General features: G+C 42.1%; 2 protein-coding genes across 13 annotated transcripts in view; one reads left to right on the top strand and one right to left on the bottom strand.

Annotated features, from left to right (window-relative positions):
• Nucleotides 1-7,017, bottom strand: part of MAP4K3 (mitogen-activated protein kinase kinase kinase kinase 3) — a 187,146-nt gene extending 180,129 nt beyond the window's left edge. For 9 of the 10 annotated variants that reach the window (XR_003721773.2, XR_013402837.1, XM_015112178.3 and 6 more), the window contains exon 1: nt 6,617-7,017. Coding sequence is in view for 6 of the 10 variants with exons in the window: in XM_015112178.3 (XP_014967664.1) it covers nt 6,617-6,712 (96 nt within the window). In the remaining 4 variants the exon portion in view is untranslated. The remainder of the gene's footprint in view (nt 1-6,616) is intronic. The other variant, XM_077959685.1, reaches the window with a different exon arrangement.
• Nucleotides 7,018-7,146: 129 nt separating this feature from the next.
• LOC114671732 (uncharacterized) overlaps nt 7,147-18,950 on the top strand; it is a 58,246-nt gene continuing 46,442 nt past the window's right edge. For all 3 annotated transcript variants that reach the window (XR_013402839.1, XR_013402838.1, XM_077959692.1), the window contains exon 1: nt 7,147-7,268. The gene's annotated coding sequence lies outside the window, so the exon portion shown is untranslated. The remainder of the gene's footprint in view (nt 7,269-18,950) is intronic.

The raw sequence follows: 18,950 nt of genomic DNA, 5'->3' as shown, positions 1-18,950 counted from the left end.
AATTTTTACAATCTCAAATTTCTAAGAGCTTAAACAAACAAAATGAATGTCTTATTTCAACATATCTAAATTTATGGTCAAATCCAAAATTATTCTACAGAGTTTAAGGGCTAAGGTAGGCAGTACATTATTACATTAGGAAATCAAACCTATAATCAGGTTAAGACAGTCAGAACTCAGAAACGTGGCATCTTCCAGAACAAAAAAAGACTGTAAAAAAAACCTGAAGCAAAAAGAAATACTATTTTTGTACATATAAAGGTGGTATGAAAAAATAAATAAAAATTAAAAAAGAAACATGATTTCATTTCTTGAATCGAAGGTCTTTTTTGTATTGGTAAACAAAGTCCTCTTCCTAAAAGCCCAATTTAATCGTATTTTAAAAAAACAAAACGAAAGTTGTATGTGATAGCTTACTGCTATATTCACTAGTCAGTCACTAGGGGTCTTCCGTTCAAAATGACAGAGTATCTTCATATGCATATAACAATTATGAACATTGCTTAATATGCCAAAGATACATTAAGCCTACTGATTTCAGATTTAAGACCTAATAACAGTCCATTACATTTAACTCATTCTGTACCCACTACTGCCAGAACTCTAAGTCAAGCCCAATGCCACCTCCTCTGCAAGGCCTGCTGTGATTTCTCCCAGTCAGAAACAATGATCTTCTTCCTCTAAACTCACGTAGCCATGGTTTGTTCCTCTCATGTTGGTTCATTTATTCATTCCATAAATATATATTAAGAACCTAATATGGGTCAGCTACTCTTCTAGGCTCTGGGGATACAGCAATGAACAAAGCAAAATCACATTTCCTGGATTTACATTCTACTGGGGAGAGACAGGCAATAAACAAATAAACATGTGGTGATACATGCCATAATGAAAAATTAAGTAAAGAGCCGAAATGAATCTTTCTGTGAAGCCAACAAAACTTAAAGTTCAGGCCCCTTCACTAGCATGGCCCTCTATGAGTGCTGAGAGTTGCTGGGACATGTAGACTATTCCAGGTGGAGACAGGGAGCCGGGTAGTTATCAGAAAGCATTTTTTGTGAGCATTTCTGATTAAATGCCTAAGCAAATCTCAGAAGAAAGGGATCTGACTAGGGTTACAGTATTTTGTTGGGATATCTTTTCTCATTCTAAAGATTCACTTTCATACCTTTTTTAATTCTAGTTTTTTGTTTTCTTAATGAGGGTCCCCAAAACTGCATAAACTTCAGGTCCCGTAAAACCTGGATCCATCCCTGATTTGTATCCCTGAAAGTGGTGGGAGAAGTGCTGTTTTTTGTAGGGTGGAAACGAACAGGCTCATTAGAAGGTGACATCTGAGCTGAGACTTTAAATGAAGAAGCAAACCAAACAGATACTGGTGGTGAGGGGTGGATTTTAGGCAGAGACAGCAAGCGAGAAACCCTGAGGCAGAGCATGAGGAACACAGTAGGTTAGGACAGTAGTAGGAGAAATACATAATAATAAATACTTCTAGACACTAACAGCAATTAACAATAACTACACTTTTATGTGTCAGGTACTGTCCCAAACACTTTTCTAAGCATCTCCATTTTACAGCTGAGGAAACTGAGACACAGAGAGAGGAATTAAGTAATTGGCCTAAGGACAAAGCTAGTGGGTGGTGAAACTAGGCAGCCTGGCTCCAGAACCCTGTTCTCAAATCACTATGCTGTGCTACAGAGGTCGGTTGTGCAATTATGGAGTATCTACAGAATCTCTCAGCCAGCAAGAGATTTAATATGATACAAATGAGGAAACCAACAAGGTTTTGATCTCAGACTATGATAGCTAATAGCGGGTACACATTTTATGTTCCTGTAAATACCAAGTACCAAGCCTTGTCATTTCTGCTACTCTACTCACAGTTCCTAACACATTTCCTTTCATATTACAGCTGTTCAATGGATGATGGCTGTTCAATGTACTCTCATGAGAGAACTTACTATTCATTCTCAATACAAAATGATGCATTAGATATGTTTCACCAATAAATACATATACAGATCAAAGGCTGGAGGTAAGTACCTCCTTCAAGGAATCAGATCTGTATCAAATTCAGATAACCTGTTTGTTTGCTTTTAGAAAAATTACCTCGCTATCTGTTTCATTGTCACTTTTCATCTCAAATAGCTAGTGATGATGGGAAATTCTACTTTAATCAACTTCAAATGATCTTTCTGAAGTTTAGGGCCATTTCTTCTGGTCTCTCTAGAGTCTATCCTAAATGGAAGTAAATAAAAGTGACCATAACTCCAAATAACAACGTTTGAGCTTCCTTCAAATGTTCTTTTCTAAATGCTTAAAGTCTTCATATTCCTCATCAGTTAGGTTTAAGAATTGAGTTTTCCAGAAAAGTTCTCACAAATGCTGATTATAATGCAAGAATTAGTCTATGATGATATTAAATAGAACACCTTGAAAGATGCGTAATTACACATAAACTAACACGGAATTCTCTAAATGCATACAAACTGGTTTCCTGATTTTACTGCCCAATCCTCACCTTTTTGCCTGCCAGCTTTTGCGGACACTTTAAATCTATTTACACAGACTACCATGTGGATACTACCTGGAAGCTTAGCAACACGGCAGCCCGTGCTTCAGAGGGAATGGCTTCCAAACACACAAAGATTAAAAAAAATCAGTATCGACTTTTCCAAAGCATGTTCTACAAGACACTAGTGCTAAGGACAAGCAATATGTATTACAGAGAAAAAGAATTTCATAGTCAAGTAAGTTTGGAGTTTGCTAGGTTAAGCAAAGTTTACCAGGTTTCTTTACCATAGGACTTCTCAGTCTTTACCCTACTCATGGTATGGCTTTTCCTGAAGCACCCCAACCACACTTTGGAAAATGCCTGTGTACAGAATTTGGCTAATGCCTAAAAAGTCCAGTCCAGAAGTCACTAAAGATGACTCTAAGGCTTAAAGCCTAGAGTCTTTGTGTATCCAGTCTTGGATACACAGGCTAGGAATCGTTCACAGGAACCAGACTAAAACCATAAGACTAGGTAAGACACTTCCTTAGAAACCATATTAAGACTATTCCTTCAAAACTTCTTTTGCCTTATCCTATCTCCAGCTTTACTATCTCCTGCTTCCTTCTAGCAATAAATCTAGAAAAACTTTAGGATATGAAGACTTAAAGGGTAGGAATAATAAAAATTAAACTGGAAAAATGCGTGAGAAAAGATGGCACAATGCATGTGAAAATCATATTATGATCTATTATAACTACCTAATTTTTCCAAGAAAACTTTTTTGAATGGCAAAGCTATGCATTTTTTCTTTTCATTTTTTTGGATCATGAAGCTCTTTAAGAATGCAATGAATGCTATAACCCATCTCCACAGAAAAACACAAATACATACAACATTAAGCCTATTAATTTTAGAGCACTCCATGGGCCTCCTGAGGCCCAACTAAAGAGCTTTAGTTGTCAGCTCCTAGGTCCCTAGGTAACCCAAGCTGCAGGCACTTCATGACAGATAAAGTCTGCAGAGTTACAGGACACTTACAAGATATGACTTTTTTTACACAGTACAGATAAAATGTATATATGCATTGGCCTGAAAAAAATAAAGATTACTTATTGAGTAAAATCTGAGTTATTTATTCAATACCAAAAATAGAAGGGCATATGATGGTAATAATACTTCCACAACAAAACAGCTCTGAGAGGTTGATTCCACAAGGTCACAGAGCTAATAAATCCCAGATTGTCCACATTCTCATTCAGTGCTTTCTAACTAAACCATGCCACCTTAAGTACAATAAATATGTTATTACATTGAGTAGGAAACCATTTTCAAAATAAAAATCTCCACCAACCTTCCAAGAATGACTATAATCGGGTCTCTATTTAATCCAAGCATTCTATTTTTAGCACCTAAATGTTGACAAATTAAGGAACAAATTATATATATTGGCTTTTGAAAACAAAGTGTACTTCTCTCTAGCACAATTAATTTGTATAAATAAGAAAAATCTAAAACAGCAAAACAAATAACAAAAATATGTAACTTTATAGCATAAACTTGATTATAGACAAAAACACAAACAAGAGTTTAGCAAGCAGGAGGATATGATGCCAAGAACTACATGAAGTTTCTCTGCTTTGGTCATTGGCATTGGAAGAGTCTGGCAGACAGGGTGCAAGCATCTATTATCTGATGTCCACTTGGCAGACTACATAAACAGTGAGGCCTAACGGCACAGCAGGAGTTAGGTATTCCAACTACTACTTAAAGATCTACACTAACTCAGAGTGTGGCTACAACTCAAATGCTAAACTAAATGTGTGCCTCAGTTTCTCCACTGGAAATGTAATACATTACCTGCCCATCTCCTGTCTTTAGAGAGGCAGTACTGCCTATTGGTTAAGAATACAGTCTCTAACTGGTTTAAATTTTGGCTTTGCCACCTACCAACTTTGGCAAGTTAATCTCCTTATGCCTCAGTTTATTCAACTGCAAAATGGAGTTAACAAGAGCACCTATCTCACAGGGTTGCTGTTAGGATCAATTAGAAAAATCTTACAGTGCCTGGCAAGTAATAAGCATTCCATAAACATCAGCTAGTATTATCATTATTTTAAACAAATGACAAGATTAACCAACTTACTATACCTTTATTACACTTAGGAAATTATAGGCCCTATTTTTTTTTTTGCTTTTTAATCATGTGGCTTAACTACTAGCTGTTTTTTTAAATATAGTAAGTACACAGGCAATTATTCCTGTAAAAAGATTTACTGTATACCCTGCCCCCTAAAACGTATACATTAATCAAGTTTTAGTTAACTATTCTTCGGAATATAAGTGAACTCCCCCAACCAGTCATAAGCTACTTGCATCCATCCACTTCTACTTTCACAGTCATCACCAAATTTCTTAACACCATTATTCTTACCTAGACTATGATAATGGCCTCCCAACTGCTCCATTCCACTCTTCATACTGTAGTAGGGAGCTCTTTTAAACACCTAAATCTAATGTCACTCCTCTGCTTAAAAGCCTGCAATGGTTCCCCATTGTCCTAAAGAAGTCCGATCTCCTAATGAGAACTAAGAGGCCTGTAAGATCTAGGGCCACCCTCCCGCTCTGGCTGCTCAGGCTTCTTTCAAATCGGGCCTCAGAGCCTTCACATATCATGCTCCCCTATCTGGCATAATCCCCTCTCCCCAGTAGCCTAAGCAATGCCTAATCATCTCTGGGATCTCAGCTAAAAGGCGATGAGCCTCTGACACCCCAAACTGGATCAGGTCCTCCTATTACATGCTCTCATAACCCTGATCCTAATACTCTTCTCTGCAGCACAAAATAAAACTGCAATAATTATTTAAATGGCTATTTCATACTGTCCTTGTCCAAAAAAATAGAAACCCCTAGTAAGATTTGGAACCAAGTCTATCGTTTACTGCTACAACCCAAAGTGCTTACTTGCCCAGTATCTCATACATTGGAGGTGTGCTCAATATACCTATATTGCATAGTGGGAAAGTGATGAGATCCACGATGGTGAAAAGCAGATCATCCACAAAACAAGACCAAAGCAGAACACTGGCTGCACTGTATTAAATATGTAAGTTACCACAGGCATTACACTGAAGAGTAAAAACCTGCTTAAACATGGGCAAAATAAAGTTAAGACTAAACTTTCCAATGCAAAATTAAGTTTCTTTGTGCATCCTCAGGTGTTATGTGAAACAGGAGGAGTTCAACTTCAGTTACCAGTAAGAAGATACACAACTAAATCAAGACTGCTGCCACATTTGGCAACAACCTCCCCTCTTCTTGGCAGTAACTGCGAGGCCAAGAGTTGAGTTGGCCAGGGAAGAGTGATTTATCCTCCCACATTTAGAAGTGGTCCCTCTACAACAGGAATGCTGTACTGCTAATGGACTTTGAATTCTAACCTTGTCAAACCAGTACCTTCCCTAAGTATTCAAGTCACTTTTTAAAAAAACAAGTTTAAAAGGCATCGCAGTCCAATTCGACTTAGAGAAATCAAAGTTGCTCTTTCCAAAAAAAAAAAAAAAGTCATTACTTGGAAAATTAAAATAAACTGATAGGGGGATGGATAAGGCGCTAAAGGCTGAGAGCTGTCGATGGAGAATCGAGGTCGCCCAGCATAGTATAGTAACTACCACCAAGGCCTGGTGGGTAGCAGCTCCCAATCTAGAGCGGACGATCCCAGGTTCGTGTGAAGCAGGCAGGTTTGACAACGCCAGACCCCTGCTGTCCGGTTCGTCGCGCTGACCCAGCCAATGCAACAAACGCCCAGACCCTCTCTGCACTATGATGAGCAGAGTAGCCCGCTCTCGTTCTGCCTTTCCCTGGAAATGCGCGCAAGAGGGGAGGTGGCAAAAATCACGTTCACCGGAGGGCTCAGGTAAGGGCTGGGGAGGTCTCGGGGTTACACATTTGGCCCTTTGTTCACCAAGGCAGCACAGCCCTCGGCGTCCGCAGCTCCTCCTCCCCGACTGCTCCCAAGCGCCAGCGTCTCCCGAGGACAGGCGGCGCGAGCTCGGGCGCCCAGGCTTGGCTGAGGGTCGGGACCCCACGGCCTCGGCGGCGCGCGGCCCCTGCCTTTACCTTGTAGACGTCGCCGTAGGTGCCGCTGCCGATGCGCTGAATCAGCTCGAAGTCCTCCTGCGGGTTCCGGCGGGACAGATCGAAGCCGGGGTTCATGGCGGGCCCCAGGTGCCCCCCGCCTCCCTCCCGGGCAGGGGAGGGGGGGCGCTCAGGGGGCCACACGGAGAGAGGGCGCCGCGGCCGGCCCCCGGCTCCCCCGGCGGTCACAATCGCCCGGCTCCACGCTGCGGCCGCCGCCGCCGCCGCCGCCGCTCCCCTCACGCCGCTGCGGACGACGACAAGCGGCCCAACCGTCCCCGCCCCCCGCAGCCCGCCGCCGCCGCCCCGAACCCGGTCACACCCACAAGGAGAGGAGAACCCTCGCAGCCCCTCGCTCGGGGTGAAACTCCAACATGGCTTCCGCTTTCGCCGCTCCTCCCCCTCCCCTTACTCCGACTCCTCCAACCTCCTCCCCCTTTTCCCGACTCCCGCCCGACTGCGCAGCCGCGATCCCGGAGGGAGCGCTCCGGGCCTGGCGCGCACCCGACCCCATGCGCGTTCCGGCTCCGCGCGCCTGTGAGGCCGGGGCCGGCGGCTGAACGGCTTGGAACCCGAAACGCCTCGGCTTTCCTGCGGACCCGCGCGCGGCCGCTGCCCCCGGACGCTTGAGAAGGTTTGCCTGGCCCAGGGACCGTGGTTAGGACCAGCAGAAAGTGGCTTCTTTTGGTTTCTGATTCCCCTAACGACAAAGTTGGACCTTGGTTTATCTGGTCCCAGTTCCAAGCAGATAGCATAGTGGTAATATCCAAGACAGCCAATGTCCCAGACTTTATTATTTTAGAAGCAGCTACACATAGGATACCACAGAGTGCTACAGCCTTTCTGGGATTGCGGGGAGGGGTCACTAAACACACCGTGAGGAAAACCCCCAGGAAAAGTGAGCTGTGCTTGCTTGCCCCTGTTTCCGACACTCGGACCCTTGGAGTTGGCCTGCTAGAGTGCAAAGGAGGGCAGGCCAGGAGGGCCGCCAGGGAGGTGTGTGCAGTGGGCAGCGCGTAAAAGCTCCGGGAGGAAAACACGCGAAACAGCTGCCCACCATCCCGCGTGGGAGGCAGGCAGAGCGCAGAACTAAAGCAGTGATTGACCTCCCTCTTTGAGAGGGTTGGATTATCAAAGACGGGCGGGGACTGCGCAGGCTGTCAAGCAACCCTGCAAAGGGGTGGAGGATGGACTAGATCCATTACGGTACCTGAAATATAAACACGTGATGATCCGGAAGCTCTTTAGCTGTGACCTTACCTATCCAAAACCCCACCCTGCTTAAGACCCAGATTGCGCGTCTTATGTCTAAGCTATGTGGACTCCAGCTCCGATTGTTAATACTTGCCCAGGAAAGCTTGAGGGTAATGGAAGGTTATTTTTTTTTCTGTTCTCATTGAACTTCCCAGTAGACATTTCCAAGCGCTTTAATCAATTAGGTGATGGCCACTTTGGCAATACCACCTTGGAGTTTTGCTTCGGAAATGCTTTCCTAATTCCCTTAGGCACCACACCTTCTAACCACTAATATTCCCTAATACCTCGTGGCTCCTGAGAAACTAGGTCTCATCAAACCTGTTAAGGATAAGTATAATGAAATAATAGTAGAGCAAACTACTTAACTGCTTCATCTTTTAAAAAAAATTTTCAGTCCTTTTGCTTATAGGAAAATTGCATGTTTACTAAATTCTCAAATTGTTTACTTTGAGTATCTGTTGACTAAATTGATGTTTTAAAATGGTTGTCTCTTCACCTATACAAGTAGCCTTTCAGTTATGTAATTTTTAATTATTAAATTTTAAAGCATCAGTAATATGAAAGTATCACTTGAATTATTGCCTTAGGAGTGCATCATTGAATATCTTCTAGATGGATCTACCTTCAGGCTCTTCAGGTATCTTGAGAAACTCCTGACTATAAATGTTATTCCATAGCTAAGGATCTCGCTTTTGCCTGTTTAAGGTACTTGCCCAGGACCCAGATTACAGGCCTTCCTTCAGTTTGTCCACATTTCGAGAATTGTTTGGCATCTTTAGGCCAAATGCGAGGATAATTAGCCAAGGATTCAAATAAGCAGACCTGACAAATTATCCCAAATGGGAGCCAGGTCTGCTCTTTTTCTCTGCCTTTTTTTTTTTTTTTTTTTTGAGACAGAGTTTCGCTCTTGTTGTCCAGGCTTGAGTGTAAGGGTGCAATCTCAGCTCACCGAATCCTCTGCCTCCCAGGTTCAAGCGATTCTCCTGCCTCAGCCTCCCGAGCAGCTGGGATTACAGGCATGCAACACCACGCCCGGCTAATTTTTGTGTTTTTACTAGAGACAGGATATCTCCTTGTTGGTCAGGCTGGTCTCAAACTCCTGACCTCAGGTGATCTGCCTGCCTCGGCCTCCTGAAGTGGTGGGATTACAGGCATGAGCCACCGCGCCCAGCCTCTTCCTTTTTAATGCCAGAAAGCCAAATTCTCAGTACTGAAAGCTGCACAAGAAAGTTCTAATGGTTTCAGTGTTTTGTTTGCTGAGCTTATCATCTGTCCAAATACCTTTGCATTTGCATCACTAATAGACTTCTTTCAAAGGAAAAGGCATTTCAGTAGGGCTGTAACAGTCTTTAAAGTTTTGTCTGTTCCACTTTGGCAAGGCCAACCCAGTCCTTTTGAGAAGAGATGAATTTCTGTGTAAGGGCCTGATTTGTCATGTGGGTTACAACATAAGTAAAACAATTAACTGCTCACGAAGAAAATATTTTGTTTTTTGTAATATATGCATATGGCCAATTCCAGTGCCTTTTCCGCCCATTCTAACAATCCTCAATTTTGCTAGAAGTAACACTAATGATCACAATTTCCTAGAATCAGAGAAAGAGCTTCCCTCTTCTATGATTAGAAGCATTCTTAGAAGTCATCTAATCTTTTTAACTCAGGAACCGCTTCTACAGCATCTCTGCTGGATTTACTGCTGCTTAAATACTTTCAATAAAAGGTGACTCATTGCTTCCCAAAACAACCCACCTCGTTGTGATACAGTGCTAGTGAATGATCATAATAACTAGGAGAAAAGTAGTAATTTCTAACATTGCTAAGTGCTTACAAGATACCAGGAATGGAGCCAAGTATTTTTCATGTATTATTTCATTTAATTAGCACAACAACCTGATGGCATAGGTAATATTATCTCTATTTTATGAGGCACAGACAGATTAAGCTGCTTCAAGGTGACAGAAGGCTCAAATTTGAACAAAGGCAGTATGACACCAAGGCCAGACTCAACCACTAGTCTATACTCTGCTTAGATACAATATACTTAAAAAAAATTTTTTTTTCTCTTATACTAAGGCAACATCTGCCTCCCTGTAATGTATTTAGAGGCAATGATTATTGGATTCTGGTGGTATTGAATACAGAAAAGAAAAGCCACAATGCCTGCCCTCAAGGAGTTTACAGTCTCATAAATAGTGTGAGAAGTACAGACAACGGGCATTAACGCAGACGAGAGGAAGATTAAGGAATGACCCCTTGGCTGGGCACGGTAGCTGATGCCTGTAATCCCAGCACTTTGGGAGGTCGAGGCAGGTGGATCACCTGAGGTCAGGAGTTCGAGACCAGCCTGGCCAACATGGTGAAACCCTGTCTCTACTAAAAATACAAAAATTAGCTGGGCATGGTGGCATGTGCCCTGTAATCCCAGCTACTCAGGAGGCTGAGGCAGGAGAATCACTTGAACCTGGGAAGCGGAGGTTGCAGTGAGCTGAGACTGTGCCATTGCACTCCAGCCTGGGCAACAGAGCAAGACTCTGTCTCAAAAAAAAAAGAAAAAAAAAAAGAATAACCCTAAAGCTGAACCTTGAAGAATGCATAGACAGACAAGGAAAAGTGGTGCGTGCCAGACTGGCTGCTTAGTGCCTTAAAGCACCTACCCGTTTAAGCATCACACAGCAAGGAACACAAAAAGGCCAAGACAGATAGCAGTCCCCACCTGCCAGCACGTCCAGGCCATCCTTCTGTTGGCCCATCCCCCATGGGTTTCTGGCTTAGGAACTCCTTGATCTCCTGCACAGGCTCCCAATTTCATCCTCAGACCCTCTTGTCTGACAATTCACTGGAGCCCCTTCTTTGGCCTATTAACCTCAGCCCTCCTTATTTAACATAACCACCACTCACATTTTCAGTACATTAGCTGCTCTGGAAACAGGATACTCAGCCATCCTTAGCTCAAAAAACACTATAAGCGGGTCATGCACCAGGGGAGGAAAATCACACAGAGATATGTATGTGAAATAATATGGCACATACAGCTGGGCGTGGTGGCTCATGCCTGTAATCCCAGCACTTTGGGAGGCTGAGACTTGGGGATCATGAGGTCAGGAGTTTGAGACCAGCCTGGCCAACATGGTGAAACCCCGTCTCTACTAAAAATACAAAAATTAGCCAGGTGTGGTGGCATACACCTGTAGTCCCAGCTATTTGGGAGGCTGAGGCAGGAGAATTGCTTGAACCCGGGAGGCAGAGGTTCCAGTGAGCCAAGATCATGCCATTGCACTCCAGTCTGGGTGACAAGAGTGAAACTTCGTCTAAAAAAAAAAAAAGAGAGAGAAATGATATGGCACATACAATAGACAATTGTGCCTAAATTCTGAAGACAGAGGGAGATGGTGGCAATGGAGCTAAAAATACCAGATTTCTTTTTTTTATTAAAAAAATTTTTACTTATGCCTGGGCATGGTGGCTCATGCCTCTAATCCCAGCACTTTAGGAGGCTGAGGCGGGTGGATCACCTGAGGTCAGGAGTTGGAGATCAGCCTGAGCAACATGATGAAACCCCGTCTCTACAAAAAAAAAAATACAAAAATTAACCAGGAGTGGTAGCATGTGCCTGTAATCCTACCTATTCCGGAGGCTGAGGCATGAGAATCGCTTAAATCTGGGAGGCGGAGGTTGCAGTAAGCTGAGATTGCACCACTGCACTCCAGCCTCAGTGACAGAGTGAGACTCTGTATCATTAAAAAAAAAAAAAAAAAAAATTATTTATGTGTTTCATTTCTCCCGAGCTTTAAATTGAGGCATAACGGACAAATAAAAATTGAATGTACTTACAGTGTACAATGTGACGTTTTGATATATGTATATGTTTTGAAATGATTACTACAGACCAGCTAGAAAAATTTACTTACAAAATTAGGGTCTGGAGTGCTGAGAATGGAGGAAAGAGAAATAACTCAGGAGATAAGTGGGAGATGGAATTCACAGGATTGGGAAGTGAGGAAGCAGGTGAGAGATTAGTGACTCACAGGCTTGTGGCTCTAGCAATTGGGAGGTCATCATAGCATTTGCCATAATGAAGGGAACTGGTATAATTTGGGAGAGAGTTTTTGTACTGGGTTAAAGTAAATGATCTGTTTTGTAGCTAAGTTTGAAGTGCTCAACTGGAAATGTAAAATTAGTGGTAAAAATGTGGATCTGAAATTTAGAAATGATATCAGGGCTAATATTGAGATTTGGGGAGTCATAATTCAGAAAAATTTATTGAGCATTGATATGGTTTGGCTGTGTTCCCACCCAAATCTCATCTTGAACTATATTCCCGTAATCCCTACATGTGGTGGGAGGGACCTGTTGGGAGGTAATTGAATCATGGGGGTGGTTTCTCCCATGCCATTCTCATGATAGTAAGTTCTCACAAGATCTGGTGGTTTTGTAAGGGGCTTCTCCCTTTGCTCCACTCTCATTCTCTCTCCTGCTGCCATGTGCAGAAGGACATGTTTGCTTCCCTTTCTGCCATGATTGTAAGTTTCCTGAGGCTCCCCAGCCATAGGCAACTGTGAGTCAGTTAAATATCTCTCCTTTATAAAGTAATCAGTCTCGGGTATGTCTTCATAGCAGTGTGAAAATGAACTAATACAAGCATTTATCATGTGTCAAACACTAGATTAGATTATGATGATGCAATAGGGCATGGTCTCTGAACTTGAATTGAGAATACAGAGAAGTTCTCAGTGAGAACTTCAGAGAGGTACAGGGAAGCAGAGCCAGAAGGAAATATTAGATGCCCCTGGGGCTAATAATTTGGCTGTTTTCTGAACCAATATATGTTTTTAAATTTTCTTTAAATCAATTTTTTTTTTGACACAGGGTCTCACTTTGTCACCCAGGCTGGAGTGCAGTGGCGTGAACATGACTCACTGTAGCCTTGGCCTCCCAGGCTCAAGATATCCTCCCACCTTAGCCTCCTGAGTAGCTGGAACTACAAGCACACATACCACGCCTGACTAAGTTTTCTTTATTTTTTGTAGACATGGTGTCCCATAATGTTTCCCAGGCTAGTGTCAAACTCCTGGGCTCATGCGATCCTCCTGTTTTGGCTTCCCAAAGTGCTGAGATTATAGACATGAGCTACCATAACCAGCCTAAACCAGTATTTTAAAAAACAGGTACTCAGTATTTATTTACAAATGAGGGAGAGCTCTGCCTTGCCGTGGGTGGAGCTGGGAGTTCTCACGTGTCAACTTTCAACCACTCCTATTCTGAGCAATTTACCTCAGTTCTCAGATTTGCATACCCCCAATAGTGTTTCTTAATAGAGGTTTTATTAGCATTTTGGGTGGAACAATTTTTCCTTGTGTGGGACGATCCCCATGCATCATAATATTCCTGTCCGCCCCTTGTCAATACTGTTCCCAGCCATACTGACATCAACAAAAATAGCCACACAAATTTTTGAATGCCCAAGGTTTGGCTGGGAGGGTCGGGGTGTGAGTGAGTGGATTGAGAATGTTTGCCTAGCATCTTCCTTGGGAGAACTATCAACCACAACAATCTGTTTATCAAGGTATTTCTTTCTATCTCATACAGTGTATTTGCTGACAGAAGTTCTGATATGTAAAATATTATCTGTTTTATTACATTTCCAATGTCCAAATTATGTTGTTTCACTGCCTTCCATAGATTCACAGCCAACATTCCACTTCCTCCTGCCACTTGTCATATACTTCCTGGAACTACTTAGGAGAGCACCAAATGTAGTCTTTGTAAGTTTTAAAGTCTTCACAGAGGAAGGAACATCTAAGCTGATACTTAAAAGACAAGTAGAGAATTAGCCAGGCAAAAAGGTACACTCTACACCAAAGGTAGAAAGTTTACATTCAAAAACATGAACCTAGTTCTGTTTATGGTGAATGTGATAACAGATGAGTCTGGAATGGTAAGCAGGAATCAGTCCATGATGGAGCATATAAATTGTGTTAAATGATTTGGATTTTTCTCTCTTTTTTTTTTTTTTTTTTTTTTTTTTTTTCTGAGAACAAAAGGGAGCTATTGATGAGTTTTTGGCATGTAAATAACAAGATCTTATTTGTTAGCTGCAGTGTGGAAAATGAATTGGAGACAGGTGGCAAGACTGGAGACATGATATGAGAATAATCAGGAGACCTTTGCAATGGTATAGGTTAGAGAAAATGGTGGCCTGAATTAACATGTGGAGTGCATGTCAACATACAGTGATGGTAGTATTTGAAATTGTGGGTTGAGATTAATTCTCATAGGGAAAATGTATGGAATAGGCAGAAAATGGGTTCCTACAAATCCCCAACATTTAGGGGGTGAGCAAAGTAAGAGAATTTAGTAAAAAAGGCCAAGGAGGTGGGACCCAGTGTGACATGTGGTAACGGAATTATGTGGCACCTATTGGAACGAACAGTCAGGTTTCCGTTCAGGGAGTTACTTGCTGTATGGGATGTGATTAGCTGACAGCCTTCCACCACCATGCCTTTGGGATCTATCACAGCATTTACGCAGAGGTCTGCCTCTCTCCAGATCCCCCCAGCCAATGCCTGAGCGTGGCTATTGCTGTCCAGTGCACTTTCTTCTGATGGGCAATCTTTGCTCTGGGGTCCCCATTGGCCTAATTGAGCCTTTCTCAGAACTGCCACGCAGACAGACTCTACCCAATTCTAACTTCTCCCGTTCCCTTTATGGTATTAAGATGTGGAGTGCAATCTGACATTCTTCCCTCCTACTGCTACTTTTCCTCTTTATCCTTCACAAGTGTTTTCACAGATTTCTTGCACTTCAATTCAATCTTACTATCTACTGAAGTAGTACAAATGATATCAAGGAAATAAAAGAGGAAATTTTAAGGAAAGTGGATCAACAGTATTAAATACCAAAGAGAGACCGGGAAAGAGGGGGACAGAAAAGTATTGTTAATTATCATTAAGGAGATCAATGCTAACCTTAACTATTGGAGTTCATATTTTCTCTTCTGCTATTGTGTCTCCTCTTAGTTATATTCTCCCAAATCCCCTTCAGCCTTTCTTATACATCACGAACTCTATACATCTCATCTGGACCCCCTTCGTATGGACGCATTTAACTTGTTAATACCTTTCAGAGTAAACTTTGGCAAAGAATTGAGCTCAGTACTCCAAATGCAGTCTGGTCAATATTTACTATGGAGGGATTATAACTACCTATTACTGGAACACTTTATTATAGCCTAAACTTTTATCCAATTTTTTTTAGCCCAACAAACTCAGGGTCACTGTACTGCTCAACTCTGGGAGATGCCATTCATACTGTTATCTATAATTCTAAGATCCTAAACCCCAACGTGACCCCTTGGTCCTGATCAAGAAAAATCGCCAAAAATCGTATTTGCCCCCTTCTAAGGTCATCACAAGTGTTCTTGAACCCACGCTGTCATAAAGTGTCAGGGACAAGAAACCTGTTCTCATACATCTCACTGTGAAGTTTCTGCCCTGACATCAATCTATCAGGCCAGATGTTATCTTCTCACCCCCAGGCAAATATAACACCACCACCAATAAAACTGAGCACAGAGTACCTGTACGTTATATTGCTACCAGCTGAGATCTTGAAAACACAAAAGAATTATCTAGACAGGAATCTCTCATCTTCTTGGGAAGCTAAGATTTTAAATGGCATCTTTTCAGACTCAACCAGTCCTGGAGGGTACAGGCTACATCAAAAATAGACAACAAAATATGGTCATGTACCATATGACAACATTTCAGTCAACAACAGGCTGCATATATGACAGTGGTCCCATAAGATTATAATGGAGCTGAAAAATTTCTATTGTCTACTGATATCATAGCTGGTGTAACGTAGTAGTGTAACGCATTACTCACATATTTGTAGTGATGCTGGTGTAAAAGCTACTGTGCTGCCAGTCATGTAAGCGTTCAGTATATATATATAATTATGTATAGTACATAATACTCGATAATATATGACTATGTTATTGGTTTATGTATTTACTATACTATTTATCCTTATCTTAGAGTATATTCCTCCTACTTATCTAAAAAAAAAAAGTTAACTGTAAAAGAACCTCAGGCAGGTCCTTCAGGAGGTATCCAGAAGAAGGCATTGTTATCATAGGATATGACAGGTCCATGTGTGTTATTGTTCCTAAAGATTTTCCAGTGGGGTCTAGGCATGGAGGCTCAATGCCTCTAATCTCAGCACTTTGGGAGGCTGAGGCAGGAGGATTGCTTGAGCCTAGACATTCAAGACCAGCCTGGGTAGCATAGCGAGATCTTGTCTCAAAAAAGTTTTTTAAAAAACCTTCCAGTGGGACAAGATGTGAAGGTGGAAGACAGTGATATTGATGATCCTGACCCTTTATAAGCCTAAGCCAATGTACGTGTTTCTGTGTTAGTTTTTAACAAAAGTATTTTAAAAGTAAAAAAAGAATTTTAAAAATTTAGAAGTACAAAAATGCTTGTAGAATAAGTATATGAAGAAAGAAAAGACTGAACATGGTGGGATGCATCTGTAATCGCAGCTACATGGGAGGCTGAGGCAGAAGGATCATTTGAGTCCAGGAGTTCAAGACTAGCCCTAAAAGAAAATATTTTTATACAGCTATATCATGTGTATGTTTTAAGCTAAGTGTTATTATGAGTTAACTTTTTTTTTATTATTATTATTTAAAAGTATATAAAGAGGTAGTGGCTCACTCCTGTAATCTCAGCATTTTGGGAAGCTGAGATGGGAGGATTGCTTGAGCCCAGGAGTTTAAGACCAGCCTGGGCAACACAGGGAGACCCCATGTCTATAAAAAATTAAAAAAAAAAAAAATTAACCAGGCCTGGTAGTGCATGTCTGTGGTCCCAACTATTCAGGAAGTTGAGGTGGGAGGATCACTCAAATCTAGGAGGTTTGAGTCTTCAGTGAGCTGTGATTGTGCCACTGCACTCTAGCCTGGGTGACAGAGCGAGACCCTGTCTCAAAAAACAAATAAAATTGCAATAAACTAAGATTAATCTATTATTGAAAAAAATTGTATAAATTTAGTGTAGCCTAAGTGTACAGTGTTTATAAAGTCTACAGTAGTATCCTGTAATGTCCTAGGCCTTCACATTCACTCACTACTCACTCACTGATTCACCCAGAGCAACTTCCAGTCCTGCAAGCTCTATTCATGGGAAGTGTCCTATACAAGGGTACCATTTTTTAATCTTTCATATTGTGTTTTTCACTATGTCTTTTCCATGTTGAGATACACGAATACTTACTGTTGTGTAACAATTGCCTACAATATTCAATACAGCAACAGGCAGTACAGGTTTGTGGCTTAGGAGCATCAGGCCACACCATATAGCTTAGATGTGTGGTAGGCTCTACCCTCTAGATTTGCATAAGTACACTCTATGATGTTCATGTAACAATGAAATCACCCAATGACACATTTCTCAGAATGTATCCCTGTCATTGAGCAATGCATGACTGTATTGAAGAACGCTAAGGAAGTACACGCTGCTAAGAGACAGACCGAGGGATGGTTGAGATCTTTTTTTTTTTTATATATAAAACCTTGCTTATATTTATCTGTTATCCCATGATATATTACAGCATAGTGTTTCCCTGATTCCATTTTATGTAACATCCAGCCTAGAATTCCCCTCAGATGCCTCTGGTTAAGAGGTGTTGCCCTGTGTCCTAGTTCCCAAATACAGAGCGCTGTTGGGCCAGACCGACCTGGCCCAGAACAAATATAGTCACATACATTGTGTTTCCAGAGTTGCTCACAGACCCAGAGTCGTATCCTGCTGGCCTTTTCACTAGAAGTTTTATTGTATGTTACTATTTCTCTCCTAGGAGGACTTCACCCCTGCACAACAAAACCTGTATAATAGTAAAGCAAATCGATTTGTAGATTTAGAAAGTTCATCTTTTTTGAAAAAATCATCCATTAATTTGGTTTAAACCTGGATTGGAGTTTTTCTTTCTCAAAACAGATTAAAACTAGAAATAAAAGCTCAGTTAAGGCTGGGAGTGGTGGCTCATGCCTGTAATCCCAACACTTTGGGAGGCCAAGGCAGGCAAATCACAAGGTCAGGAGTTTGAGACCAGCCTGACCAACATGGTGAAACCCTGTCTCTACTAAAAATACAAAAATTAGCCAGGCATGGTGGCGCACACCTGTAATCCCAGCTACTCAGGAGGCTGAGGCAGGAGAATCACTTGAACCTGGGAAGCAGAGGTTGCAGTGAGCCAAGATCGTGCCATTGCACTCCAGTCTGGGCTACAGAGCGAGACTCCGCCTCAAAAACAAACAAACAACAACAACAAAAAACTCAGTTAAAATAGTTCAAATACCAGGAGTTTTCCATTACCCCTATTCCCTCTTCACAATTCAAGGTCAATGAGAAGGTAACTCATTTCTCAAACTGACCTGGATCTCTGCCCCAAGAAACAGATCCATTTGCTGAGTCCGAGCTCATGGTAATGGCAAAATGGCAAAGCCTGTCTCAATCAAGGTATGCCTCTTCTTCTTCTTCTTTTTTTTTTTTTTTTTTGAGACGGAGTCTCACTCTTACCAGGCTGGAGTGCAGTGGCTCGATCTCAGCTCACTGCAACCTCCACCTCCCGGGTTCAAGCAGTTCCTCTGCCTCAGCTGGGACTACAGGTGCGTGCCACCATGCCTATTTTTTGTATTTTTAGTAGACACAGGGTTTCACCATGTTGGCCAGGATGGACTCAATCTCCCGACCTCGTGATCTGCCTGCCTTGGCCTTCCAAAATGTTGGGATTATAGGCGTGAGCCACCGTGCCCGGCCAAGGTATGCCTTTTCTTAGTATTAGAGCCAGACCTTCAGTCTGGGATCATATCATCTGGGTTACTTAGAGATACTTTAAAAATATATTAATCTTCTTTTTTTTTTTTTGAAACAGAGTTTTCTTCTTGTTGCCCAGGCTGGAGTGCAGTGGCGCAATCTCGGCTTACTGCAACCTCCGCCTCCTGGGATCAAGCAATTCTCCTGCCTCAGCCTCCCGAAGTAGCTGGGATTATAGGCAC

The sequence above is a fragment of the Macaca mulatta genome, chromosome 13 (genome assembly GCF_049350105.2).
Source record: "Macaca mulatta isolate MMU2019108-1 chromosome 13, T2T-MMU8v2.0, whole genome shotgun sequence".
Classification (NCBI taxonomy): domain Eukaryota; kingdom Metazoa; phylum Chordata; class Mammalia; order Primates; family Cercopithecidae; genus Macaca; species Macaca mulatta.
This window is presented reverse-complemented; position numbering and strand designations above follow the sequence as displayed.